Raw genomic sequence first — 22,306 nt, forward strand, 5'->3', positions numbered from 1 at the left:
GGCTGCTGGAGCTGTGCCTGGTCAGCTGACCCTAACTGAGCTTTAAAAGGGGGCACCTGGGCTCAGAGGCAGCCAGATTTTGGGTTGGTGGGTCAGGCTGAGGGAGTGATTTTAGTGCTTGGGCTTCCTGGGAGGAGGGAGCCCTGGAGATCTAGGGCTGTTGGAGTCCTCTGGAAGGAAGGGGAAGTAGAAAGAAGCTGGGAATGAAAAGGGTAGGAAATGAGGAGCTGAGCCTGGGCAATGCAGTGAGATGGGGGTGTGGCAAGGAGTCCTTAGCTAGCTGGGGAGAGCCCTGCCCTGTTACAGGAGGGCTCATGTCTCCAAGTGCTGGGGGCTTCCTGGGGAATCACGGAGTTTTTTGGCATTTCATTTAGAAAGGAGCCAGAGTTGCCAGAGAGGCGTAAGGCAATCAGTTCCCTTGGCAGGGCCATCTGTAAGGTTTATGGAGCCCAGTGTGTGTGTTTGGGGGGAGGGCTGTGCTCGGGGAGGTGGGTAGAAGCAGGGCAGGGAGGCAGAGGTGTGGGAACTGGCGGTGCTGTAAAATCCCACATTTTACATGGCTTCCCAGATGCTGCTGCCCCTAAGCCTGGGGTCCTGGCCCTGTGCCTGGGGAGCTCTGCTGCTGGCTCTGTGCCTAGGGTCCCAGCTGTTGCCAGGGGTTCCACTTCCAGCCCTGTGCCTTCTCTCCCAGCTTTGGTCTCCAGCCCTGCCTGGTTTCCCCCCATGCTGCAGACATGCTCCTGCTCTGGAGAAGTGAGCAAATGGTGGCTGGGCAGAGTCCTGGAGGGCCTGGTGATGGGGCCAGCTGGCACCTGCACCTTGCTGTCCTTCCTGGTGGTGATGGCCCTAGGCATATGCAGCTGGCTGGGGCACCTGGTGCCTCAAATTTAGTGGTGCTCTAGGCAGGTGTGTATTCTGCAGATGACTAAGGAGGGCCCTGCCCCTTGGCCTCTCTGGTTCTGGGTGCCCTGCTGCCTCCTGGTTCTATGGGTAAGGTGTTGTTCCCATGGCTAAAAGCAGCTCCTCTGCTGGATGAACCCCAAGAGCCCAGGCTCTCCTGTTCGCAGGCCTGGCTCCTTCTCTGTGTCTAAGGGCCTTCCCCTCCCTACCACACAGCACATGGGTTCCCTCTGTCACAGCTTTGCATTCCCCAGGCATTCAGTGACCATGGGTCAGCCCAAAGCATTGCGAGTGTCTTATAACCTATTATTTTTGATTGTCTGCCATCTGCTCTGCTCCTCTGATGGGGATGCTGCTGCCTTCAGCTTGTCTGCTCAGCACAGCCTCAACATTAAATACATGCACCATTGACCTGCCCTGCTGCCCCTCCCCTACATAAGGATCTGAGGCTGGCAGGGCATAGTGCCATGGGGCAGGGAGGGCTGGTCAATGCAGGCAGCTCTGTGGCATGTCTACCATCCTCTGTGCCTCACACAGGGGCCCTGGTACGGGGACTCAGCTCATTAACTCAGGCCTCTCTTACTCAGTCTTCTGGGTTATGCTCCTGATGAACTTGTGCAAGGTCGCACCTGGGGAGGTGGCAGGGGGAGATGTTCACTGCCAGTTGAAGAGGGCCCACAGGAAATCTCAAACCCACCGTCATTCAGCAGGCACCAGTGTGGTGTCCTGACCGGCATCTTGCTCTGTCCAATGATGGTAACCTTTCAGCTGTGCATGTGCGCTCTCCCTGCATCGTATACCAGCTCCATGCAGATAGCTAGCACAGTAGATTCCAAGAGAGCCCCCAAGGACCACAGAATCAGATCAGGTACGAAAGCACCCAAGCCAGGTGTATTATAAATGGAGCACAGGAATAGATCCCCTGGAGCCGATGTCTACAGTTAGGCTAAGGATGTGTGCCTGTGGCAATGGATTCGGTGCAGTCAGTAGAATGGCATGTGCTGGACAGGCTCAGGTCAAGGTACCCCAACACTTATAGACTGGGACAAACCACCTGTGATACCTTGTGTCTCATCTTACACGTTAATGACATGTTTGTTACCTCCCCTTACGCTTTCCTCCTCCTATTTCAGACCAGGCATTCCTATTTGCCACATTCTTGTGCTTCACTCCTGAGCTTTCAGACAAAATATCACTGTTCATCGCTTTTTGTCAAACAGTTTTATCACGTGCTAGTGTCCTTGCAGAATGTAGTTACACGCTCCGTGTGTTTTAGCAGCGCTAGTGCCGAGTTCATGTCCCGGACACTGACTTGCAGGCAAACATCTGCTTTTGACAGGGCTGCCTGTTACTTTCAATATAACTGTTGTTTACTTCGGTTCAGGCCTCAGGCCTTACACCAGACCCTTGCTTTAGGCTCCTTCTCTTACACCCACATGGGCTGCCCTTCCCCCACCCCTTCTGAAACCCTGTCCAAAGAGCGCAAAACAATGGGGCTATGTCTACACTTGCGGCTTCTTGCGCGAGTAATATGCAAATGAGGCTAAGTGTGGAATATCGCCGAGCCTCATTTGCATACCTAATGAGCCACCATTTTTTTCAGAAGAGGCTCTTGTGCAAGAAGGAGCGTCTGCACTGCCCCTTGCACAAGAAAAACCCTCTTGTGCAATGCCGTTACACCTAGTACTTGAGAGGAAGAACGGCTTTGCGCAAGAGGGTTTTTCTTGTGCAAGGGGCAGTGCAGATGCTCCTTCTTGTGCAAGAGCCTCTTCTGAAAAAAATGGTGGCTCATTAGGTATGCAAATGAGGCTCGGCGATATTCCACGCTTAGCCTCATTTGCATATTACTCGCCCAAGAAGCCGCAAGTGTAGACATAGTCTAGCTGAAGAATTCTTCCCCAAGAGGCGCCAGCAGAGCTCCCAGCAGGGAGAACCAGGATCTACTGGAGATTTTTCAGTCAGTCCATTTCCAGCTGACCGTGTGCTGTCCAGATCTGCCTGATGCCCTAAGTGGCAGGGAACAGAGTCCCGGAAGAGGAGTGGAGAGGAACCAGCAAACAGAAATAGTCACAAATCACCTGGCCCACAAACCTGTTGCTTGAACCAGTGTCTTTAGTTTTCTACAATGGCCAGAGCACTGGCCAAGCCCTGTTGCACAGAATGAGAGAGAAAAGGAATAAAGAGACACACCCCCCCAGTGCCACCCCAAGAGTTTGCCTAAAATCCCTGAGCCCTGGCAAAGGGCCTGTGAATCAGACTAAGGAGCAGCGGAGGAGGAGGCCTGCCCGTTCCTTTCAGTGCCTCCTGGGCAGCATCCAACCCCCAGGGCAATACCCCTGCAAGATAATGTGTGGGATTGATGCGGAAGGAGGGAGATGGAAAATGTGAGACAGCCTCTCCCCCCACCACCCCAGTTCCCACTCCCCAGCACCTCCAAAATGTGTTACCCACTCCCCATCCATTAAGAGCATTGTGTCTTGGAGCTGGTGGTGTGCTGGGTGATTTCCCAGGGCTGCCCCATGAACTCCAGCAAAGCTGGGCTCATTGAGCTGGTGACACCTCAGCTCATGGATGAAGCAGGAAATTATGCTGGAGAAAGGGAAAGTGATTGGAGGAGCCAAGAGAAAATCCTGCTTTAAACAAACCCAGCCCCCGGTACAACCCCGACCAACTCCCCCCAGCCTGGCTCAGCAGCTGCCATGGCCTCAGCCCAGCTTGGGATACAGGGTGGGAGATTTCCCCTTGTCACACCCCCATAGCCCAGTGAGCCTGGGGAAAGGGAACAATCGCACTGTACGCAGTGTGAGAAGAGAAAATTCCCTGCATTAAATCCTAGAAGAAGCCAGATGCATCTTGCTGCCACGGAAGTTTTCCTAATGTTTACCCTTTCTTCATCTTGTCCTACTAGCTGCCTCCTCCTCCCACGTCACCCCTAGCTGTGTCCTCTCCCCAGGGGCTTGCACCTTGGGAATGTCATCCCCTAGATCTGCTCTCGCTGAGCTGGCCCCTAGCCATACTCTCCGTCTCTCCTCCTCTGCAGCCTCCTGACCCTTTTGGCTGCTTTCCTCTGCTTTTGCCTTGGCTATGCAGTTGAGTATTTCGGTATGATTGAAGATGTGAATTTAAACTAGTGGTCCAACCATCGGTGTGGCCGCTCTTATTCTGGGGCAGACAGGCTTTCTGTCGTTTAGCTTACGTCATTTGGGAAGGGATTTGAGGCATATCAAACGAGTCACTCTTGTAGAGGGCTAAGACTGTCTGGTGGGGTCTGGCTGTGAACAGCGCCACAGCTGTATGTCAGTGTAACCAAAGATTCCCATGTATTTTAAAGAACCCTTATTGAAGGCACAAGAACAAACCATCCCATGAGCAGATGGAACAGCAAATATGGCAGGTGACCTGCTTGGCTTCACAGAGGAATCTTCAGTGAGCTTAAGCCCAAAAATGAAGCTTACAAGAACTGAAACTTAGACAGAGGAGTATAAAACCATTGCTTGAGCATGAAGGCGTGTGATCAGGAAGGCCAAAGCACAATTAGACCTGCAGCTAGCAAGGGATGTGAAAGATAGCAAGAAACATTCTACTGGTATGTTAGCAACAGGAAGGTCATGGCAGGTGTAATGGCTGCATGGTGGCAGTAACCCAGCAACAGATGGTGTGGAAAAAATTGTACTCAAGTCTTTTTTTGCCTTAGTCTTCACAGACAAGGTCAGCTCCCAGACTGCTCACTGGGCAGCACAGTACGGGGAGGAGGTGGGCAGCCCTAGCGGTGAAAGAGCAGGTTAAGGACTCTTTAGAAAAGCTGGACATGCACAAGTTCATGGGGCTGGATCTACTTCATCTGAGGGTGCTGAGGGAGTTGGCTGCTGTGATTGCAGAACCACTGGCCATTATTTCTGAAAATTCTTGGTGATCTGGGAAAGTCCCGGATGATTGGAAAAAAGGCAAATGCAGTGCCCATCTTTGGAAGAAGGAGAATCTAAGGAACTACAGACCGATCAGCTTCACCTCAGGCCCTGGAAAAATCATGGAGGGGATCCTCAAGGAATCCATTTTGAAGCACTTGGAGGAGAGGAAGGTGATCAGGAACAGTCAACATGGATTCACCAGGACAAGTCATGCCTGACCAACCTAATTGCCTTCTATGATGAGATAACTGGCTCTGTGGATATGGGAAAAGTGGTGCATGTGATAAACCTTGACTTTAGCAAAGGGTTTGATATGGCCTCCCCTAGTATTCTTGTTGACAGGTTAAAGAAGTATGGCTTGGATAAATGGATAATAAGTAGATAGAAAGCTGGCTAGATTGTTGGGATCAATGGCTCAATATCTAATTGGCAGTCGGTGTCAAGTGGGGTCACTCCTGCTGCCAATGTTGGTCAATATCCTCATTAATGATTTGGATAATGGGTTGGTCTGCACCCTCAGCAAGTTCACAGATAACACTAAGCTAGTGGGACAGGTAGATATGCTGGAGGGTAGGGAAGATCCAGCGTGACCTAGACAAAATGGAGGGTTGGGCCAAAAGAAACCTGATGAGGTACAACAAGGAGAAGTGAAGAATCCAGCACTTAGAACAGAAGAATGCCATGCACTGCTGCAATCTGAGGACCCACTGGCTAAGCAGCAGATGTGCAGAAAAGGACATGGCGAGTACAGCAGACGAGAAGCTCTGCAGAAAAGGAGCTGGGGATTACAGTGGATGAGAAGCTGGATTTGAGTCAACAGCGGGCCCTTGTAGCCAAGAAGGCTAATGGCATATTAGGTTGCATTAGGAGGAGCATTGCCAGCAGATCAAGAGAAGTGATTATTCCCCTTTATTCGGCTCTGGTGAGGCTACATCTGGAGTATTGTGTCTAGCTCTCCCCCCACTATAGAAAGGATGTGGATGCATTGGAGAGGGTCCAGTGGAGGGCGACCAAAATGATTCGGGGGCTGGAGCGCATGACCTATGAGGAGAGACTGAGGCATTTGAGTTTGTTTAGTCTGCAGAAGAGAAGAGTGAGGGGGGGATTTGATAGCAGCCTTCAACTTCCTGAAGGGAGGTTCCAAAGAGGATGGAGAGAGGCTGTTCATAGTAGTGATGGATGGCAGAACAAGGAGCAATGGTCTCAAGTACAGTGGGAAAGATCTAGGTTGGATACTGGGGAAAACTATTTCACTAGGAGGGTGGTGAAGCACTGGGATGGGTTCCCTGGGGGGGCGGGTGTGGAATCTCCATCCCTAGAGGTGTTTAAGTCTCGGCTTGACAAAGCCCTGGATGGGTTGATTTAGTTGGGATTGATCCCGCTTTGGGCAGGGGGCTGGACTTGATGACCTCCTGAGGTCTCTTCCCGCTCTGTGGTTCTATGATAAGCTGGATATGAGTTAACAGTGTGCCCTTGTTGCCAAGAAGGCTAATGGCATATTAGGGTGAATTAGTAGGAGCATTGCTAGCAGATTGAGGGAAGTGATTATTTCCCTCTATTTGGCACTGGTGAGGCCACAGCTGGAGTACTGCATCTAGGTTTGGGCTGCCTGCTACAGAAAGGATGTGGATGCACTGGAGAGAGTCCAGTGGAGGGCAAGAAAAATTCTTCATCTCTGAACCAGGAACTCTGTTAGGCCAGGGAAAGCATGTTGCCCCTCAAACTCCGTTTCCTTCCCCCTGCTTTCCCTGGAGACCTGCCACCTAGGAGCTTTCCCTCTCCATGCTGACCTGAGCCCTGGTGCAGACTAGATGGCTCAGTCCATAGAATTCCCCATCATGGCTCCTTGTAGGCCTGCAGTCAGGGAGGCAGCGTTGGGTGGGTTTCCAGCTGGCACTTGGGATGGTGCTCGCTCCGTTCTGAACAGACAGTTCTGAGTTGGCCCGAGAGGGCTGGCCTTGCCTGGGTAGGGTGCGGAGGCTAGTGGCTCTCAGGGCTATGGCCCAGGGCAGGATGGGCAGCCATGGCAGCTCAGTGGCACATCTGCCAAACCCAGCCTCAGTGCATCTCTCCAGGGCCCTGGGATGGGGACTCAGCGAAGTGGCTCCCAACCCACCCTGGATGGGACAGCTCCCTTGCCCTGTGTTAGCGAGATGTGCAGATGCTGCTGTCACTCAGAGCCACTTCCCCTTGTGTTAAGGCCCCAAAGGCTTTCTTAGAAAGAGACAGATCAATGTGCCGAACCAACCGGGGCAGCTCCCTGGGGAAGACGCGGGTCCGGATGTGCCGACCATCGGGACAAGCGGGGTGGAGGCAGTGGGGGGGGAAGCCTGCAGATGGAGGTGACCAGAATCACAGGTGACAAACCGCCACATGAACAAACTTCTTTATTGGTTACTGTGCACGAGGTGCCAGGGATGCCAAATTATACAGTCAGGGCAAGAAGAGAGAGATTCCCTCCCTTGCCCCCAGCCCTGCCCAAAGCCTCCCCTGCAACGTAGGGAAAGGGCCACTGCAAAAGGACTGTGAAGCATGCTCCTCAGATCCCTTGCAGGATAAAGGCTCAGCCCAGTCCCCTCCGTGCTACGTGGGTAGGGTTTGAAATTCCAGGGCAGCCGCCTGAGAGGGGCAACGCGTGTGACTGGTGCTAAAGACGAGATGGGTCCGAGTGCAGGCGCTGCTTGTGCAGGCAGATTTCCTAGGGCTGGTCTGTGGGTCCCAGGCACATCCAGCTGGTGTCACGGCTGCTCCTGGGGACGCCCTCAGGAGGCGGGAAGTTAGTCTGGAGAAAGGGAAAATGATCAGTGGGTCCCACAGGAAATCCTGCTCTGTACAAACCCGGCCTCTAGTTCAGCCGCAGCTCCCATGAACACAACTTAGTTTGGTCCAGCCCAGCCCTTCTGCTGCCTTGGCCTTGTCCCAACCTGTGCCACAGGCGAAAGGGAGATTTCCACCTGCCGGATCAGTGGACCCCAAGAAAGGGCAGAGTATCGCCAAGGCCCAGATACCCCAGGAGTGGGGAGGGGAACAAACTTCCTGGCTTGTGGATGGACACTGAATCCTGAGCTAGCTAACTTGGCAGAGTAAAGTCTCCATGTTGGCATCTCCCCAGGAAGTCCCTTCTGATCCTGTTCCTATGTTCATGGGGCAGGGATGAGAGTATTCTAGGCCTGTCCCCCATTCCCATCCCCAGGAAGTGTCCAAGAGGCATCTCCCTGGCTCTTCCATTTGTAGCTGATAGGAATTGCGTAGGCAAGCCCTGTAGTGGCCCTAACAGTCGTGTATGTTTGAGAAGTCCCAGAACCCAGTCAGAGCTGCTGTGGGTGTATGGCGCCAGGCCTGGCATGCTGTATGGCATTAGCATATACTGTTATTGGCCCTCATGCCGCTCATGTGGTGCATTCATAATGCCACTCTTGTAAAGAGCAAAACATACGACGTCTGTCTGCTTTCCAGAGCCTGGGTGAGGCTTGTGGGTGAGGCCAGGGGAGATGTTATCTAAAGACAGCGTGGGCATTGGACCACAACCCAGTCAGTCAAGTCGCCTTCCCCTTGCCTCCATCCCTAGAGGTGTTTAAGTCTCAGCTTGACAAAGCCCTGGCTGGGTTGATTTAGTTGGGATTGGTCCCGCCCTGGGCAGGGGGCTGGACTTGATGACCTTCTAAGGTCTCTTCCAGCTCTGTGGTTCTATGATTCTATGATTCCTTTTCCCTTCTCCAGCCACTGCTGCTGTAGCTTGCCCAATTTCCCAAGCTGCTCCCTGGGCTGGATCCATCTGAGCGCTGAACTGACCCATAGTTTGGGACAATGTGAAAAGTTCCCTGGTCCACCAGAATGTGGAGCCTGCTGACAATAGGTCTGATCAGAGCTGATCTCGTCTGGAAGGGTTGAAATGACTTTCCCTGCAGGGCAGCTGAGGCTCAGCTGAAGCCGGGAGTGATCTCAGAACAGAGCCAAAAGAGAGGATCAGGCTGGTACCTTTACCATATCCTTTAGGAATAACGCAAGCCTTCCCGCAGTAAGTGTCACAGCACTTCTTGAATCCTGGACACTCGCTGTCAAAGTAGCAGCGGTTGGGGGGATTATGCATGGCGCAGTGAATTCTGACGTCTGGACAGGTTCCAGGTTTCCCTGCAAGAGAGGATCACTGCACATGAGACAGGGAGAACGAAATCTGAGCAGCTCCCAGCACAAAGGCCGCCCTCCCTCCCCAATACCAACTGAAATAATTCCGAGGCCATGTGGTTGTTTCAGGCTGCAGTGTAGCTATGCTGTTAGTAGCTGGAGGGAGGGGAGCATAGCTTCAGTATTAGTGCTCCAGCCCTATGTTCTGTAGTTGGACTGGCCTCTCCATTTCCCACACGCTTGTGGAGGTGAAACAGATGAGCTGTCCGTTGATGCGAAAAGCAGTATACCCTGTGAACACCCCCTGCTTCTAGGTGCATTTGCAGGGGCAGAGCTCACAGATTCAGCAGCCAGGACTAGGAGCACGTCCTTTTTCAACCTAACATACTGCCCCCTTGAAGGGGTTAAATACTGTGCTTCTTTTCCATTTGATTGACAGGTCCATGCTCCACCCCGTGGGAATCACAAGTCAAGGCGGTGACTGAAGGTTCCTGTCACTGCAGCTCCCTCCTTGGGATTCTAAGAACTGGGACTCGCCCTACAACCAGCTGAGCCGCCTGTGCCCATCAGTGCTGTGTATGGGCCGAGACTCGGGCCCTGGGTGGCTGGCTGGGGCAGGAGCTGGCCGCTCTCAGTACTCACCGCTCCCTGCGACAGGGAAAGGTTCAGAACCCTAGAGACAGAAAATCCCTGTCCGGTCCCTTCTAACCCCAAACCCCCGGTCAGGGCAGGATTGTTCCTTACTCTGCATTGATGTGTCAGATTTGCTTTAATTGTCCCAAGCAATGGGCCTCTGGAGTGGCCCTAGCCAGTTTGCTGGTCAGAGCAGAAAATACTTGCAGCAATTCCCCTCATCCAGCCCCTCCCCCAACACCAATCATCAGAGCCAAAACGTTTCAAAAAGCCGAGTGTCACTGAGGTACAGCGCCTAAGATAGCAACCATCCTGCTTCGCTGGCCCCAGGGCTTCCAACCTCTCCTTGGGTGACTCGTCATAGCCTGATACCCCTCACTGCCTGGAAGCGTCTCCTAAAGTTCACCCCAAAACTTCCTTTGCTTCATCTCTCTCCATTAGCCCCACCCCCCAGCTGTGTCCTCGCCTCCTTTGGGGTTCACACCCTGTAAGTATCTGCAGCAAGCTCCATCCTCACTGAGCCATCTCCTAGCTCTGTGGGCTTTAGGGTTGCCAGATGGTTTCAGAAGGAATACCCAACAACAACAACAACAAAACCATGCCAGGAAAAAGTTTGTTGACCAAAAAAAAAAAAAGAAAACCCACCATGGCCCCTTTAAAAACTGAGTGGTGTGGCTTTTTGGCCCTAGCAGGCTGCTGGCAGCTGCCCGCCATCTTGCCTCCTGCGCCTGGGCCGGACAGCTCCCCTGAAGAACCCGGTAAGCACTAGGGTTGCCAGGCTGCTCCGGATTGAGCCGGACAGCCTGGGGTTTTCACCTCCTGGCCGGGAAAAAATCAAAACGTACTAAACATTTTGGCTACGTCTAGACTGGCCCCTAATTCCGGAAAAGTCATGCAAAGCAGGTAAGTCAGAATAGGGAAATCCGCGGGGGATTTAAATATCCCCCGCAGGATTTAAATAAACATGTCCACCGCTTTTTTTCCGGCTTGGGGAAAAGCCGGAAAAAAGCGTCTAGACTGGCGCGTTCCTCCGGAATAAAGCCCTTTTCCGAAGGATCTCTTATTCCTACTTTCACGTATTTACTAAACATTTTGCCTACTTTCAAGTAGGAATAAGAGATCCTCTGGAAAAGGGCTTTATTCCGGAGGATCGCGCCAGTCTAGACGCTTTTTTCCGGCTTTTCCCCAAACCGGAAAAAAAGCGGCGGACATGTTTATTTAAATCCCGCGGGAGATATTTAAATCCCCCGCGGATTTCCCTATTCTGACTTACCTGCTTTGCATGACTTTTCCGGAATTAGGGGCCAGTCTAGACGTAGCCTTTAGGTGTCTGGTATTTTCTGAACCTTTTTACCTGACAGGAGGCGAAAATACTGGACTGTCCAGCTCAATATCGGACACCTGGCAACCCTAGTGGGCTTCACACTTGCCACGCCTCCTCCCTCAGCCAGCCCCGATCCTTTCAGATGCTTTTTCTGGACGCCGGACGCTGAACCCCTCCAGCTTGTCACCGACAGGACATGATCCTACAAGACACGGGCGGCAGCTCGGCCGAGAGGAGGAGGAGCCCCACGAGGAGGAAGATGCCCACTGACTTCATGGTGCTTTTATCTCAGGAGACAGGTCTGAATGCCCACAGCTGTGTCAGGCCGGTATTTAAAATCTCACTCCCGAGGGGTGGGAGGCGAGAGACGGGAGCAGAGATTGCGGTATCTCGTCGATGCCAGTATTTGACCCCCTTGCCTGTGTCATTTCACAGACAGTTCCTGTGCCTTCCTGGAGCTCTTTGCACAAGAAAAAAGAGTGATGGACTCATTGCTGGAAAGAGAGAAATTCTCCCCTTGCTCCAGAGCCTGCTGCACACTGGCGACGCATGGGGGGTGCCGAGGGCCCCCCCCCAATGCTGTGGGTGGATGGAGCAAGGGGCCAGAACCTCTGAGTAGCCCAAGGGACTAGCGGGGTGGAGGCGGGCGCCCAGAGCAAGAACCAGGCCTCCTGGCACTCCCCAGCAGTGGGGGGGGGGGGAGGGAAGCCGAGCAATATGGCTCCACTCACAGGTGGCTGGCCATGTCACTTGAGGAATGGGCAGGCCAGCCCTCACCAGTGGGACATGGAGCAACATGGCTGGCAGTCAGAGCAGCAGGCTCAGGTCACGTTGCTCTGTTCCCCTTCTCCCCCGACCCTCCGCCGCTGCCAGTGAGTGCAGAGGGTCCGACCCCTGCTGTTGGCGCCAGCCCCCCCCAAGGCTGCATCGCTCAAGGGGAGGGGTTAGCGGGTATAGGGGGGGCAGAGCAGGAGCGGGGAAGAGACGAGGCCGGAGCAGGGCCTGGGGCGGTGGAGGCGTTGCTCTGGGCCTTCTCCGGTGGTGCGTGGAGGCGTCACGAGGCAGTGGGCAGTCAATGGGGCCATGCCCGTTGTGTCCTTCCTCACCAGTCGCCTCTGGCTGCAGAGTCAGTTTCAGTGTGGCCGTGGGGACAAACTCACATACAGGGGGAGTGTGAGAGAGGCCCCAACAGAAACCTTGTCCCAGACAAGACAGAAGCCAGTAAACTATTGATTTTTGGGGAGAAGCCTTTGTCTGAGGGAGGGGACTGCATGCACCCCTCTGCTCTCAGCTCACAAGACAGATGCTGCCAGCTCCAAGCTGTGGCTTCCCCCTTCCCCATCTCTCTCCCCCACCACAGCCAAGTGGCTTTGAGACCCCACCTGGACTGGGGATGTACTTCCCTAACTCCCAACTGTGGGGAAAGAGTCTGGAGCCGTGCGTTGGTGTTGGCTCCGGCTCTGACTGCGCTGGCAGAGGCTGGGGATGAAAAGCAGAGTGGGTGCGACCGGGCAGGCTTTGGAATCACAAACAACAAAGATAAGGCTTGAAAGACAACTCTTTATTTGGAACGTGTCCAAGTGGTTCTAATTAAATCCCATGAGCAACAAGTTTGGGCAGTAGCACAGGGAGGGGTGGCCCCAGTCAATAAGATCCACGCCAAGGGCACGCTGTTTCTGCTCAGGAACACTGACGAAAGCATCATGGATAAAAAATCTCAGGGTTAACACAGGACAAAACTCTCCTGGGTTTTTTTATGCTGTCTAGGCAGGATCTGAACCTGTAAAGGAATTTCCCAAGAGCCGTACCAAGTGATAGTACAAAAAATATGTGAAAAGAGCCTAAAAACACCGTCTCCATCACTGGTGTTAGTGGCCTGGAGCTGGAATTGTGCTGAAGACAGTGATAGCTTTCAGATGGTATTAGATTGTAAAGAACTTTTATACTAAAACATTCTTGTCAAAAAAGGGGAAAAGGTTTATTGTAATTTTGGAGGTGGCGAGGTTACAATATGTACCATTCCTTGTTCTTTGACCAATGACTCTCCACCTCTTCTCGCAGACAGAGTTGGGCGAATGTTGATAAAAATGCAGAGCAGATGGAAGATGCTCCTTATACAGATAAGTAGATTGTCACACTGGATGACGGGGGGAGTGTTGGAACAGTTTGTAAATAGGGGTGCTGAGAGCCATTGAACCAAATTGAAAACCTTGTATATAATGGAATCCACTTCAAGCCAAGAGGTGTGTTGCTTTCCTTCCTCGCTCCAGTACCTCTGCTTCAACTGCATATCATCTTCACGCTGGACTGCAGGCTAACCTGTAAGAAACTTCACTAAAAAATCCCTTCTTGGGTGAAGTTCTGTGGATGGCATCATTGTTTTCATCACCTCATTTAAGTGACATGCATCTCTGCTCTCTGTGTCGATTCAAATATCTAGAGTCCACTTTTTTTCCCAACGGTTTAGGTGGAGAGTTGGAGTTAGGTGAAGTGATTTCCTGCTTTGGACCTGGGGAAATTCCATGAGGTTCAGCTACAGGGGTCTGGTGTCATTGCTGCTCCTGGGATGCCTTGATTTACTTCCGAAGCAAGCTACGCTGCGGGGGGGCGGAGAGGGAGGAAACAAAGAAGTCAGAAGCCATAAGGGGAAAATCCTGGGCTGTCTCAGAGGGGAAGCTGTGCTCTTGGAATGAACAGGGGGCTGGGAACTCGGACTCCTGCGTCCTGTTCCAAAATCGTGGCCATTTCCCGTGTGGCTGCAATACTTTCCACCCCATGGCAGCACTGGTTTTCTGATGCTGAACTTGTATTTTGTTTCACCTGTTTCCAGCCACAGTTTGGCTACTCATTCAGGGTTTCATATGCTGATCTCTCCACTAGGGCCAGCATGAATTTGAATGTTTCAGGCTCAGCACCAGTGTAACAAGTGTAGGGGAAGGTGGCAAGTACCCAGGTACTTCTCTGGTAAAGCAGCATACGGCACCTCTAGACTGCAGCGAGCAGTGATTTGTGCCTGCAGCCTAGAGCTGTACTATCCTTCCCAGGGGGCAGCCCCTATGCCCAGCTGGAGCCAGGGAGAGATCTCACTGTAGAGGCTGGACACTTAAGATGTAAACATCAGTGGAGGCAGGTATTTTTCTGTGGGTTGTCACCATCCAGCCCACAGTGGGCGTCAGAACTCGTCCGATTTCCTGGACGCTGCCTGTCCGGTTCACACCAGCATACAAGGAGAGACACCTTATACTGACTGTTGGACAAAGGCCAGGTTTCTGTGTAACACAGGCAGATCATTGTGCAAGCTACCCCTGCACTGCATGCTGGGATAGGGGATGCAGGCGGTGGTGCCTCATGTTTGCAAGAGTTCTCCATTATCTGAGCTGCTTCTGCCCAAATGCTCTGGAACTCTGGGTCCAGCACCTGGAGATCAGAACAATGACTGAGCCGGGCTGAGCTCCCCAGAGACAGTTAGCCAGGGCCTCCTGTCATCAGGAGAGAGGAGACCCACGTATCCCGAGACCAGGACTGTACCTCTCTGAGGCATGACGCAGTTTCTCCCACAGCCAGTTTCACAGCATTTCTTTGGCCCCTCACATTGATGGTCATGATCACAAAGGTTGGGAGGATTAATCATAAGACACCGGACAGTAACCACTGGGCAAGTCCCAGATTTGGCTGCAAGGGAAGATGGCAGAGTAAACAAACCCTATCCCCGGATACTAGCCAAGCCCCGAACATTGCTCTCTGCCTGCTGACGGCTCAGCTCCAGTCCCCTTGGGGCCTTACCTCTCACCCTGCTGAGACCTAAAAGGAGGGACCCACGCAAGGGATTCCTGCAGACTAGCTAGAGTTCTGTGCGATTCATTCCTGTGGTGCCAGTGATTCTGTAGCCCCTGTGCCATCACTCCTCATTGCAAATAACTTTCAACAGCAAGGAGCAGGGATGTCAAATCTGTGTGGCATGCAGGTACCACTGGGACTAAAAGGAGCGGCACCTGCCAAAGTGGGAGGGGCTACTTGAGTCAGGTAGGGAGAGGGAGGCCTGCTTGGCCACACAGCACACGCCTGCCCTACCCGCCCCCGATGGGCTGGGACAGGGTGTGAGCTCACTGCAGAGCGAGGCGGAGGGTTAGAAATACTGGCTTGGTGCAGGTCTTTGGCTGGGCGGAAGGCAAGCCTTTGCGCAGGCGGACATGCATCACTTTGGTGTGCCAGAGCACTCCAGGTTTGCCTTGCATTTATTAGGAGGATCTACCCAAGACAGGTATTCTCGGTCACTGGGCAGGTCCTAGGTTTCACTGCATCAGACTGCGCCCCTAGCACACAGATCTCTAGCTACTCAAGGCTGAAATGCTGTCCTGGGCTCAGCAGGACCAGAGGGAGCATTCCCTGGGGGATCAACACACACCAGTATCAGCAAAGAGGCAGGTACCTTGCTGAGGTGGAACACAGCTCCGTCCACAGATGGTCTCACAGCACTTGTCTGTTCCATCACACTGGCTGTCTGATACACAACGGTTAGGAGGATTATGCATCTTGCACTTGACAGGAATCACTGGGCAGGTTCCAGATTTCACTGCAAGAAAGAATTGCCCAGTATAAATACCACCCTGTACTATTGGGCAGCATAGGTGACTCGTGGTAGCACTCCAGAGATGCACCACCTCCATTTCCCCACCAACATTTTAAATGCTAAATGGGGTGCCTGCCCCTCTTGTACTCACTCCCCAAGCACCAGTCGCCAATGCTGGGCAGCATGCTAAGCTCCAGTGAGAGGCCCTGGCTATCAGGCAGCACACAGCCAGTGGTAGGAGCAGGCAGGGCTCTGTGAAAGGGCGAGGGATAGCTCAGTGGTTTGAGCATTGGCCTGCTAAACCCAGCGTTGTGAGCTCAATCCTTGAGGGAGCCTTTTAGGGATCTGGGGCAAATCTGTTAAGGATGGTATGTGGTCTTGCTGTGAGGACAGGGGACTGGACTTGATGACCTCTCCAGCTCCCTTCCAGCTCTATGAGATAGGTATATCTCCATGTACAAATTCTGCTAGTAGTTGAAAAGCCTCTACTGGCATTCCCCTGCCGGGCACCTCATGTTGTTCCCTGCTCTGCAAGGCAAGGTGTAAAATGTCAGCATGGACAAAGATTAACAAGACTGCAAGAGGGATGTGGCAGGGGGAATTGGGTCCTCTGTTGCTGAGGGGTGAGTGACTGAAGCCTCGTCATCTGGAGATGAGAATTATGGAGGGAAAGTAGGACCCATGCAGGTCTCTAGCCAAATCCTTTAGACCCCTGCTACTATCACTTTTTGGACTTATCTCTATGTTGCCAGAGATCAATGCCTCAGCAATCAATTCACTGGTCGTTGATTTATCACCTCTGCTTAGACGCAACAGATTAATCCCCGAGCACTCTCCCATCAACGCCCGTACTTCCCCCAGAATGAGAAGAGTAGCTGGCATCAATGGGCGAGCAGCCCCTGCCAACCTTACCATACGCTGTGGTAAATACGTTGACTTCAACTACGCTATTTGCAATGCTGAAGTCACATAGATTATATCGACGGCGGGACTTAGTGTAGACAAAGTTCTATACTGGCAGATCCCTGGTTGAGAGCAAACTCAGGTATACCCAAGAAAAAAAGAGTTCCTGGCTGTGGTATGTGGAATGGAGTGATTCTATCAGTGTCCCTCTGGCCACTAGTGCCTTTAGAGACAATCCTACAAGTCCCCTTCTTAGTGCTCCAGAGAGATGTGAGCACATGTTGCTGCCCCATCTGCTCTACCAGGTAGAAATCAGGTATTGTCCGAGATGATTACTGGAGCTAGCTGACTCCCTGAGATCAGCGTCAGATGTGGGAGGGGGTCAGGATGCTGAAACCACTAACAGGATGCACCCTCTCTCAGTTACAACAGCAAAGCTGATGGAAATCCAGGAGGCTATGGAAAAGGACTCAGCAGAGCGACTGTAGTGGAGAAAAGCCAAGTACTGGGAGGAGGAGAACCATACTGTTAATATAAAAAGGTGAGCTGAGTGTGCAGGCTAGAATCATGATTTGTGGGCAGGGAGCTGTCGTCCTTACCCAGGTATGTAAGGATGTCATTCAAAAAAGATGTGCTTCATACCTGGGCATAGACAGCTGTCTGAGGGTATGTCTATACTGCACACTTATTTCGGAATAAGCTATTCTGAAAGATATATTCCGAAATAGCTCGTTTTGAAATAGCACATCCACACTACAGGGAAGCCTCAAAATTAGTCCGAGGCAGACTTCTCTAAAGTGGACGTGCTACCTTAATTTAGAGCCCCAGGAGGCACTGGGGAGAAATTACTTAGAATGGCCCTGGTGAGGAGCTATTTTGAAATAGCAGCAGTGGAGCGTCCACACTGCCGCTATTTTGAATTAGCTATTTTGAAAGAGAAGTTATTCCTCATGGAATGAGGTTTATGGAAGTCGGAATAAGCCATCCGCTATTTCGTATTATTTCGAAATAATGGAATTGCTGTGTAGACGCTCGCGCTGTTATTTCAGAATGACACTAGTTATTCCACAATAACAGTGCAGTATAGATGTACCCTTAGAGTGTTTATTGGCCAGGATGAATATACAACTCTGCTCCTTGATAGAATGGCGTGGTAGCTGCCATAAACAGCGGGGGAAAGAGATTCTCTTACCACATGAGCTTCCTGTGGCTATGTCTACACTGCGCGGGGGGGGGGGAGGGGGGGTTCGGGATACCAGAGGTATCCCAAAAAACCCCCGCTGTGTCCAGGGAATGTGTTTGTACGTCTGCTTTTTTTTTTGTGGAAGCGCAAACATGCTCTTTCATGAGGAAGAAGGGGGCTTCTGAAGGAGGGTTTTTTCTGACATTTGGCCCAGTCTAGATGGGCCAAATGTTGGAAAAGCCTCTTCCGACAAAAGAATCAGAAAAAGCTACACAAAATGCGGAGTGCATTTGCGTAGCTTTTTCTGATATAAGACACAGTGTAGCCCTAGCCTGAGGGACGAGATGGGAACACACTTACTAACCTTCAAAGAAAAGCAGCGCTTGACAGTGGTGGACTATGGCTCAAATTGCTGGGAAGTCAATGCCCTGCCTGATACAGGAAGCAAGTTGGTGATTGTCAAACTGAAAGGCTCGCCTTGTGAGACATGGCATTCTGGCCACTGTACTCACTGAAAACAAACCTCAATTTGCCTTGGCAAAATGGAAGTAAATTGCATGCAGATAGGAATCTGACCACCACATCTGCTCCCCAACAGTCCTACAGATTAGCCATCAAGTGGAATCAGATAAGAAAACAGCTCAGAGACTGTACACAGGGAGGGCCTACAAGGATACAGAGCTCATCAGAGAATGAACCATGCAGAGGCCAAGTCCACATAGAGGGAGGAATCTTTATGGGGAGATATTTTTCTAGACTTAGAGATAGGTGACAGGGAGACAGAGATGTGTCACTCTCAGATGAGGAGTCCAAACAATCTCAAGGATTACATAGCCACCTGAGTCTATGGTGAAGACAAGACTAATTTGGCTACACACTAGTAACCTCTGGCTGAAGGTAGTCAAGGTGTCAATTCTTTGTTTGTAATGTTTATATTAAAATGCTTGTAAAATAGGGAAGATGTATCATAATCAGGGGAACTGAAGTCAGAACCCATGTTCCCTGGGGAGAAAGTCTTTGAGGTGACACAGGGAAACTGGGAATGTGAGGAGTTGGGCTGTAATCAACATAGCCATATGGACAGAGAAGTTCAGGTTGAATAAAGCTCACTCGTTCAGTTTCACCTGCATTCAGCTTCTTTTTTTTGCTAATGAAGCACCCCTGATGAACAACAATTTACACCGGGACCTTTGAGTTCAACGTCACCCCAAGATAAACTGTGATAAATATCTTGCAAGAATCTTACCCAAGACGTGGTGAGAAACTGGCTTCCTTTAATGAGAAAGGATGGACCAGTGGCTAGGATACAGATTTGGGAGACCTAGGTTTAAATTCTATCTCACTCTCCCTGGCTAACCTTGAGCAAGTCACTTAGGACTCAAAGAGAAGATACTGGATAGATGGACGCATGATTTTATTTGACGTGGTAATTCCTACATCCTTTGAACAGGAAACAAGATAAGAGGGAATCTTGAAACATTTTCTATTTTATAAATTCTCGCCTGTTCCCAAGTGACTAACATACAAACAAAAACTGCGAGCACGGGACGACATAACACTTCCAATGTTTCTATGTACCTGCTCAGCCACTCAGGAAAAATTCATATGCCACCCAGCTAATTAGCAGAGTGCCTACAGCTAGGTTTTGGGTTTTTTTGATAGTGCACAGACAGGAAAACACAGAAGGAAGAGTTGTGAGACTTTTAAGAAACAGACCGACAGATAAGAAAATGGCCATCAAGAAAATAGAGGTCCTTCTACACCTACCAATTTGGGCAATAAGAGGGACAAGTGACTTGATTTAGAATCCCATGAAGGTGGGTTGTGGTCAGGTGCGGCCCGTGACTATAGGCCAACTCGGCTGTTGCCTAGGGCGCTGCCTTCAACAGGGTGCCCGATGATGACGTCACGGGGCACCCGGGGCACCCGATGATGATGTCACTCCAATGGGGGCACCATTCGCATGTTCCACCTGGGGCGCCAGCTGCCGCAGCCCACCTCAGACCCCTCCTGGCTGTGGTAGAACAAATGTTCTGACGATTAATTACTTCAGAGGTCACTCAAAGTCCACAACAACTGGTCCCTTCAGGAAAGCTACAGTTCCATGCGCTTCATCCCTTTAGAGCCAGTGATTCTCTTTATAACCCCAGTGCTATTCTTCATTTCAGATCCACATCACTTTGGACAATGAAAGTCCAGGAATGCCACGTGTGTGGAATGAAGGACTACCAAGGGCTAGCATACCTTGAAGTGAGGGATGCCTGAGAGGCCTGCTTGGACAAGCCCTTCTCCCCCGCCATGCTCAATGGGCTGGAATAGGGGATGATCTTACTGCAAAACATGGTAGAAGCATTAGAAATACTGACCCGATGAGGAACTTGGGTTGGGATTCATGCACTGCTTCCCGCAACTGGACATGCAACACTTCATGATGCTGGGGCAGTCGTCGTCTTTTTTACATGTATTAGGAGGATTTATCATCTGACACTTATTCTTGATCCAAGGACAGGTCCCAGCTTTCACTGTAACTATCAAACAAACCCTGTGTTACAAGGAGAAAAACTAAGCATTCAGCACAAAGTTTGGTTCTTGCTAAAGGCTGAAATACTGTCCTTGGCTCAGCAGAGACAGGGCAAAAGCTCCCTGCAGAGCCACCATCCCCACCCGGGCTATAAACAATATAGCAGGTACCTTCCTGAGTTGGAATACAGTCCAGCCCACAGCCGGTGTCACAGCACTTGTCTGTCCCAGCACACTGGCTGTCTGATGTGCAGCGGTTGGGGGGATTGTGCATCTTGCACCTAAGAACAACCACCGGGCAGGTTCCAGGTTCCACTGCAAGAAAGAAGTGCATGGTCTAAACACCACCCAGTATGCTGAGCAACAGCGCAAGGTGCTTGCTACCAGGCAGAGCGCAGACTGCGGTAGAAGTAGGCTGGATACTGTCAAATTCTGCTGTGGGTTGAAAGGCCTCCACAGAATTCTCCTGCACCTAATCCCCTCTGCCAGCCTCTGTGTGTCATTCGCAGCTCTGCCACTGCAAGGCAGGTGTGAAATGCTGCCATGTCAGCACGGACTGAAGAAGCACAACACTGCAAGAGGGGCCTGGCCGAGGGGACTGAGGGGTGAGTGGCTGAAGCCTCATCATCTGGAGGGAAAGGAGCCAGGCCAATCTCTAGGTAAATCCTGTGGACACTGTCATCCCAGACCCCTGCTTCCCAGCCATGCTGTTTAATCACCCATTTAATGCCCAACCTGGAGGGGGCTTTGCTGCTGGCTCCCATAATAACAACCTGTGCTACTCTAGTTGTAACTACTTAGAGCCAGCAAGTCCTGTCCATTTGCTGGGCTGTTCAATAGAGGCAGGGCCAGAGGCACAGAGCAGTGTCGCTCTGTTGACTTCGGTAGAACTACAGTCATTTTACATCAAGTGAGGATTTGGCCCTGTCTACTCGGAAATGCATTGGGGTGCCTGGCTGTGAACCTGTCCCCAACAAACCTCCCCCATGACCAAGCAGGCTCAGACTGAACTGATCTGATTAAATATTCACAAAGAGGAGCTGCAGCGTTGGCACCTACTGGGGGATTTGCATCAACCCCCACTCCAAGGTCTCTGCCAGGATCAGTACGTGGACAGTATAAAACCCTACTAGTGACATGGCCTTTGGGCTCATATCAGGGCACAAGGACATTTCCTTTCTCTGATTCAGGAGCAGCTGTGATCCCAGAATGTCAAGGTTGAGGGTCAGTAAAGAGAGCAGCCAGCCCTCTTAGTGCTGTCTGGGGTGGGGATCCCTCCCTACAGCCCAAAGAGCCCCCCGCTCTCTGCCCTCCCATGGGTAGAGCTGCCAGCAGCTGCTCACAGCACTTACCTTGGAGGATCTGTTGCACAGGTAAGGTCATGCCAGTCCAAGACGGCTGTGCCATCCAGAGGGTGAGGGTCCCTACAAGGAGGAAGATACCAGCTGACTTCATGGTGCTGTTGGGTGCCAGGTCTGAATGCCCATAGCTGAGCCAGACTGGGATTTAAGCTCTCACGTGGGCGGGGTTGGAGAGGAGGCATCTGGGTTCCTTTCAACATCCTGACCTTCCTCCCCTTCCATTTCATGAGCCGACACACGTGTCTGCCTCACCCCTTCTTAGGAAAGAACCTCCTCTGCTGGGAGGTTTTGCCCCTGGCAGAAATAGGGAGTTCCTCACATGACTCATCAGCAGCTTAGGACAATGGCCTCTACCTGCCCACACCCCAGCTCCCCTCTGCTCCCAAAGGCATGTGTATCCAAGGAGTTTAAAGCAATCGGTGTAACCCAGAAAAGTGCTGACAGGCTCGGTCTATCCAGCCAGCATAGGCCACATTCTCCTCTTGTACCATTGATTCACAAACCATTCAAAATACAGACGGGGGACAGCCATTCCCTCTGAGACTTTAGAGTTCAGCATTGCCCTGGGAGGAGCTGTATTAAGTGCCTAGATGTAACATCTGACAAAAGCTTCCCCTAGACCAGAGTATAGGCTCAAGACTTGGAAGACCTGGATCCTGGTCTGTCTCCTTTTTTCTGTCGGACCTTGGGCAAGTTGCAGGAGGTCACATTTTCAAAGGCACGTAGCTGGCTGAAGATGCAGATTAACAGGATTCTTCACGCCACATGGCATCAAACTCCATTGAAACCAAATATTTAGGATCCCCTTTGCCGAGCTGGCATTTTCTTCAGAAGACAGCAGTGGGTGCATAGGTGCTTTTGAACATACCCCTAGGCTGC

General features: G+C 51.6%; 1 protein-coding gene across 4 annotated transcripts; it reads right to left on the reverse strand.

Moving 5' to 3' along the window:
- Positions 1–8,370: 8,370 nt before the first annotated feature.
- Positions 8,371–21,595, reverse strand: LOC102445965 (antileukoproteinase-like). Of its 4 annotated transcripts, none has more exons than XM_025183997.2 (6): positions 21,419–21,577; positions 20,238–20,381; positions 19,913–20,074; positions 15,320–15,463; positions 14,419–14,562; positions 12,431–13,482 (listed from the first exon to the last, which is right to left on the reverse strand). In XM_025183997.2, exons 1-6 carry the CDS (start codon positions 21,519–21,521, stop codon positions 13,424–13,426), a joined length of 756 nt encoding a protein of 251 aa, XP_025039782.2. In that variant the 5' UTR covers positions 21,522–21,577; the 3' UTR covers positions 12,431–13,423. The 4 variants fall into 4 exon arrangements, with proteins under 4 accessions (XP_075757391.1, XP_075757393.1, XP_025039782.2 ...); XM_075901277.1 differs by having other exon boundaries at positions 12,431–13,487; XM_075901276.1 differs by lacking the exons at positions 12,431–13,482; positions 14,419–14,562 and adding an exon at positions 8,371–8,939.
- Positions 21,596–22,306: the final 711 nt, after the last annotated feature.

Source organism: Pelodiscus sinensis, chromosome 18, assembly GCF_049634645.1.
Source record: "Pelodiscus sinensis isolate JC-2024 chromosome 18, ASM4963464v1, whole genome shotgun sequence".
Lineage (NCBI taxonomy): Eukaryota > Metazoa > Chordata > Testudines > Trionychidae > Pelodiscus > Pelodiscus sinensis.

Excerpts from the sequence above, each read along its gene's own strand:
- LOC102445965 (XM_075901276.1), bottom strand. The coding sequence starts at position 21,521 with ATGAAGTCAGCTGGTATCTTCCTCCTTGTAGGGACCCTCACCCTCTGG. Across the intron at positions 20,382-21,418 it reads TGTGCAACAGATCCTCCAAG|TGGAACCTGGAACCTGCCCG; the intron begins GTAAGTGCTGTG and ends TCTTTCTTGCAG. Across the intron at positions 15,464-19,912 it reads CAACCCAAGTTCCTCATCGG|TGAAATCTGGAACCTGCCCA; the intron begins GTCAGTATTTCT and ends TCTTTCTTGCAG.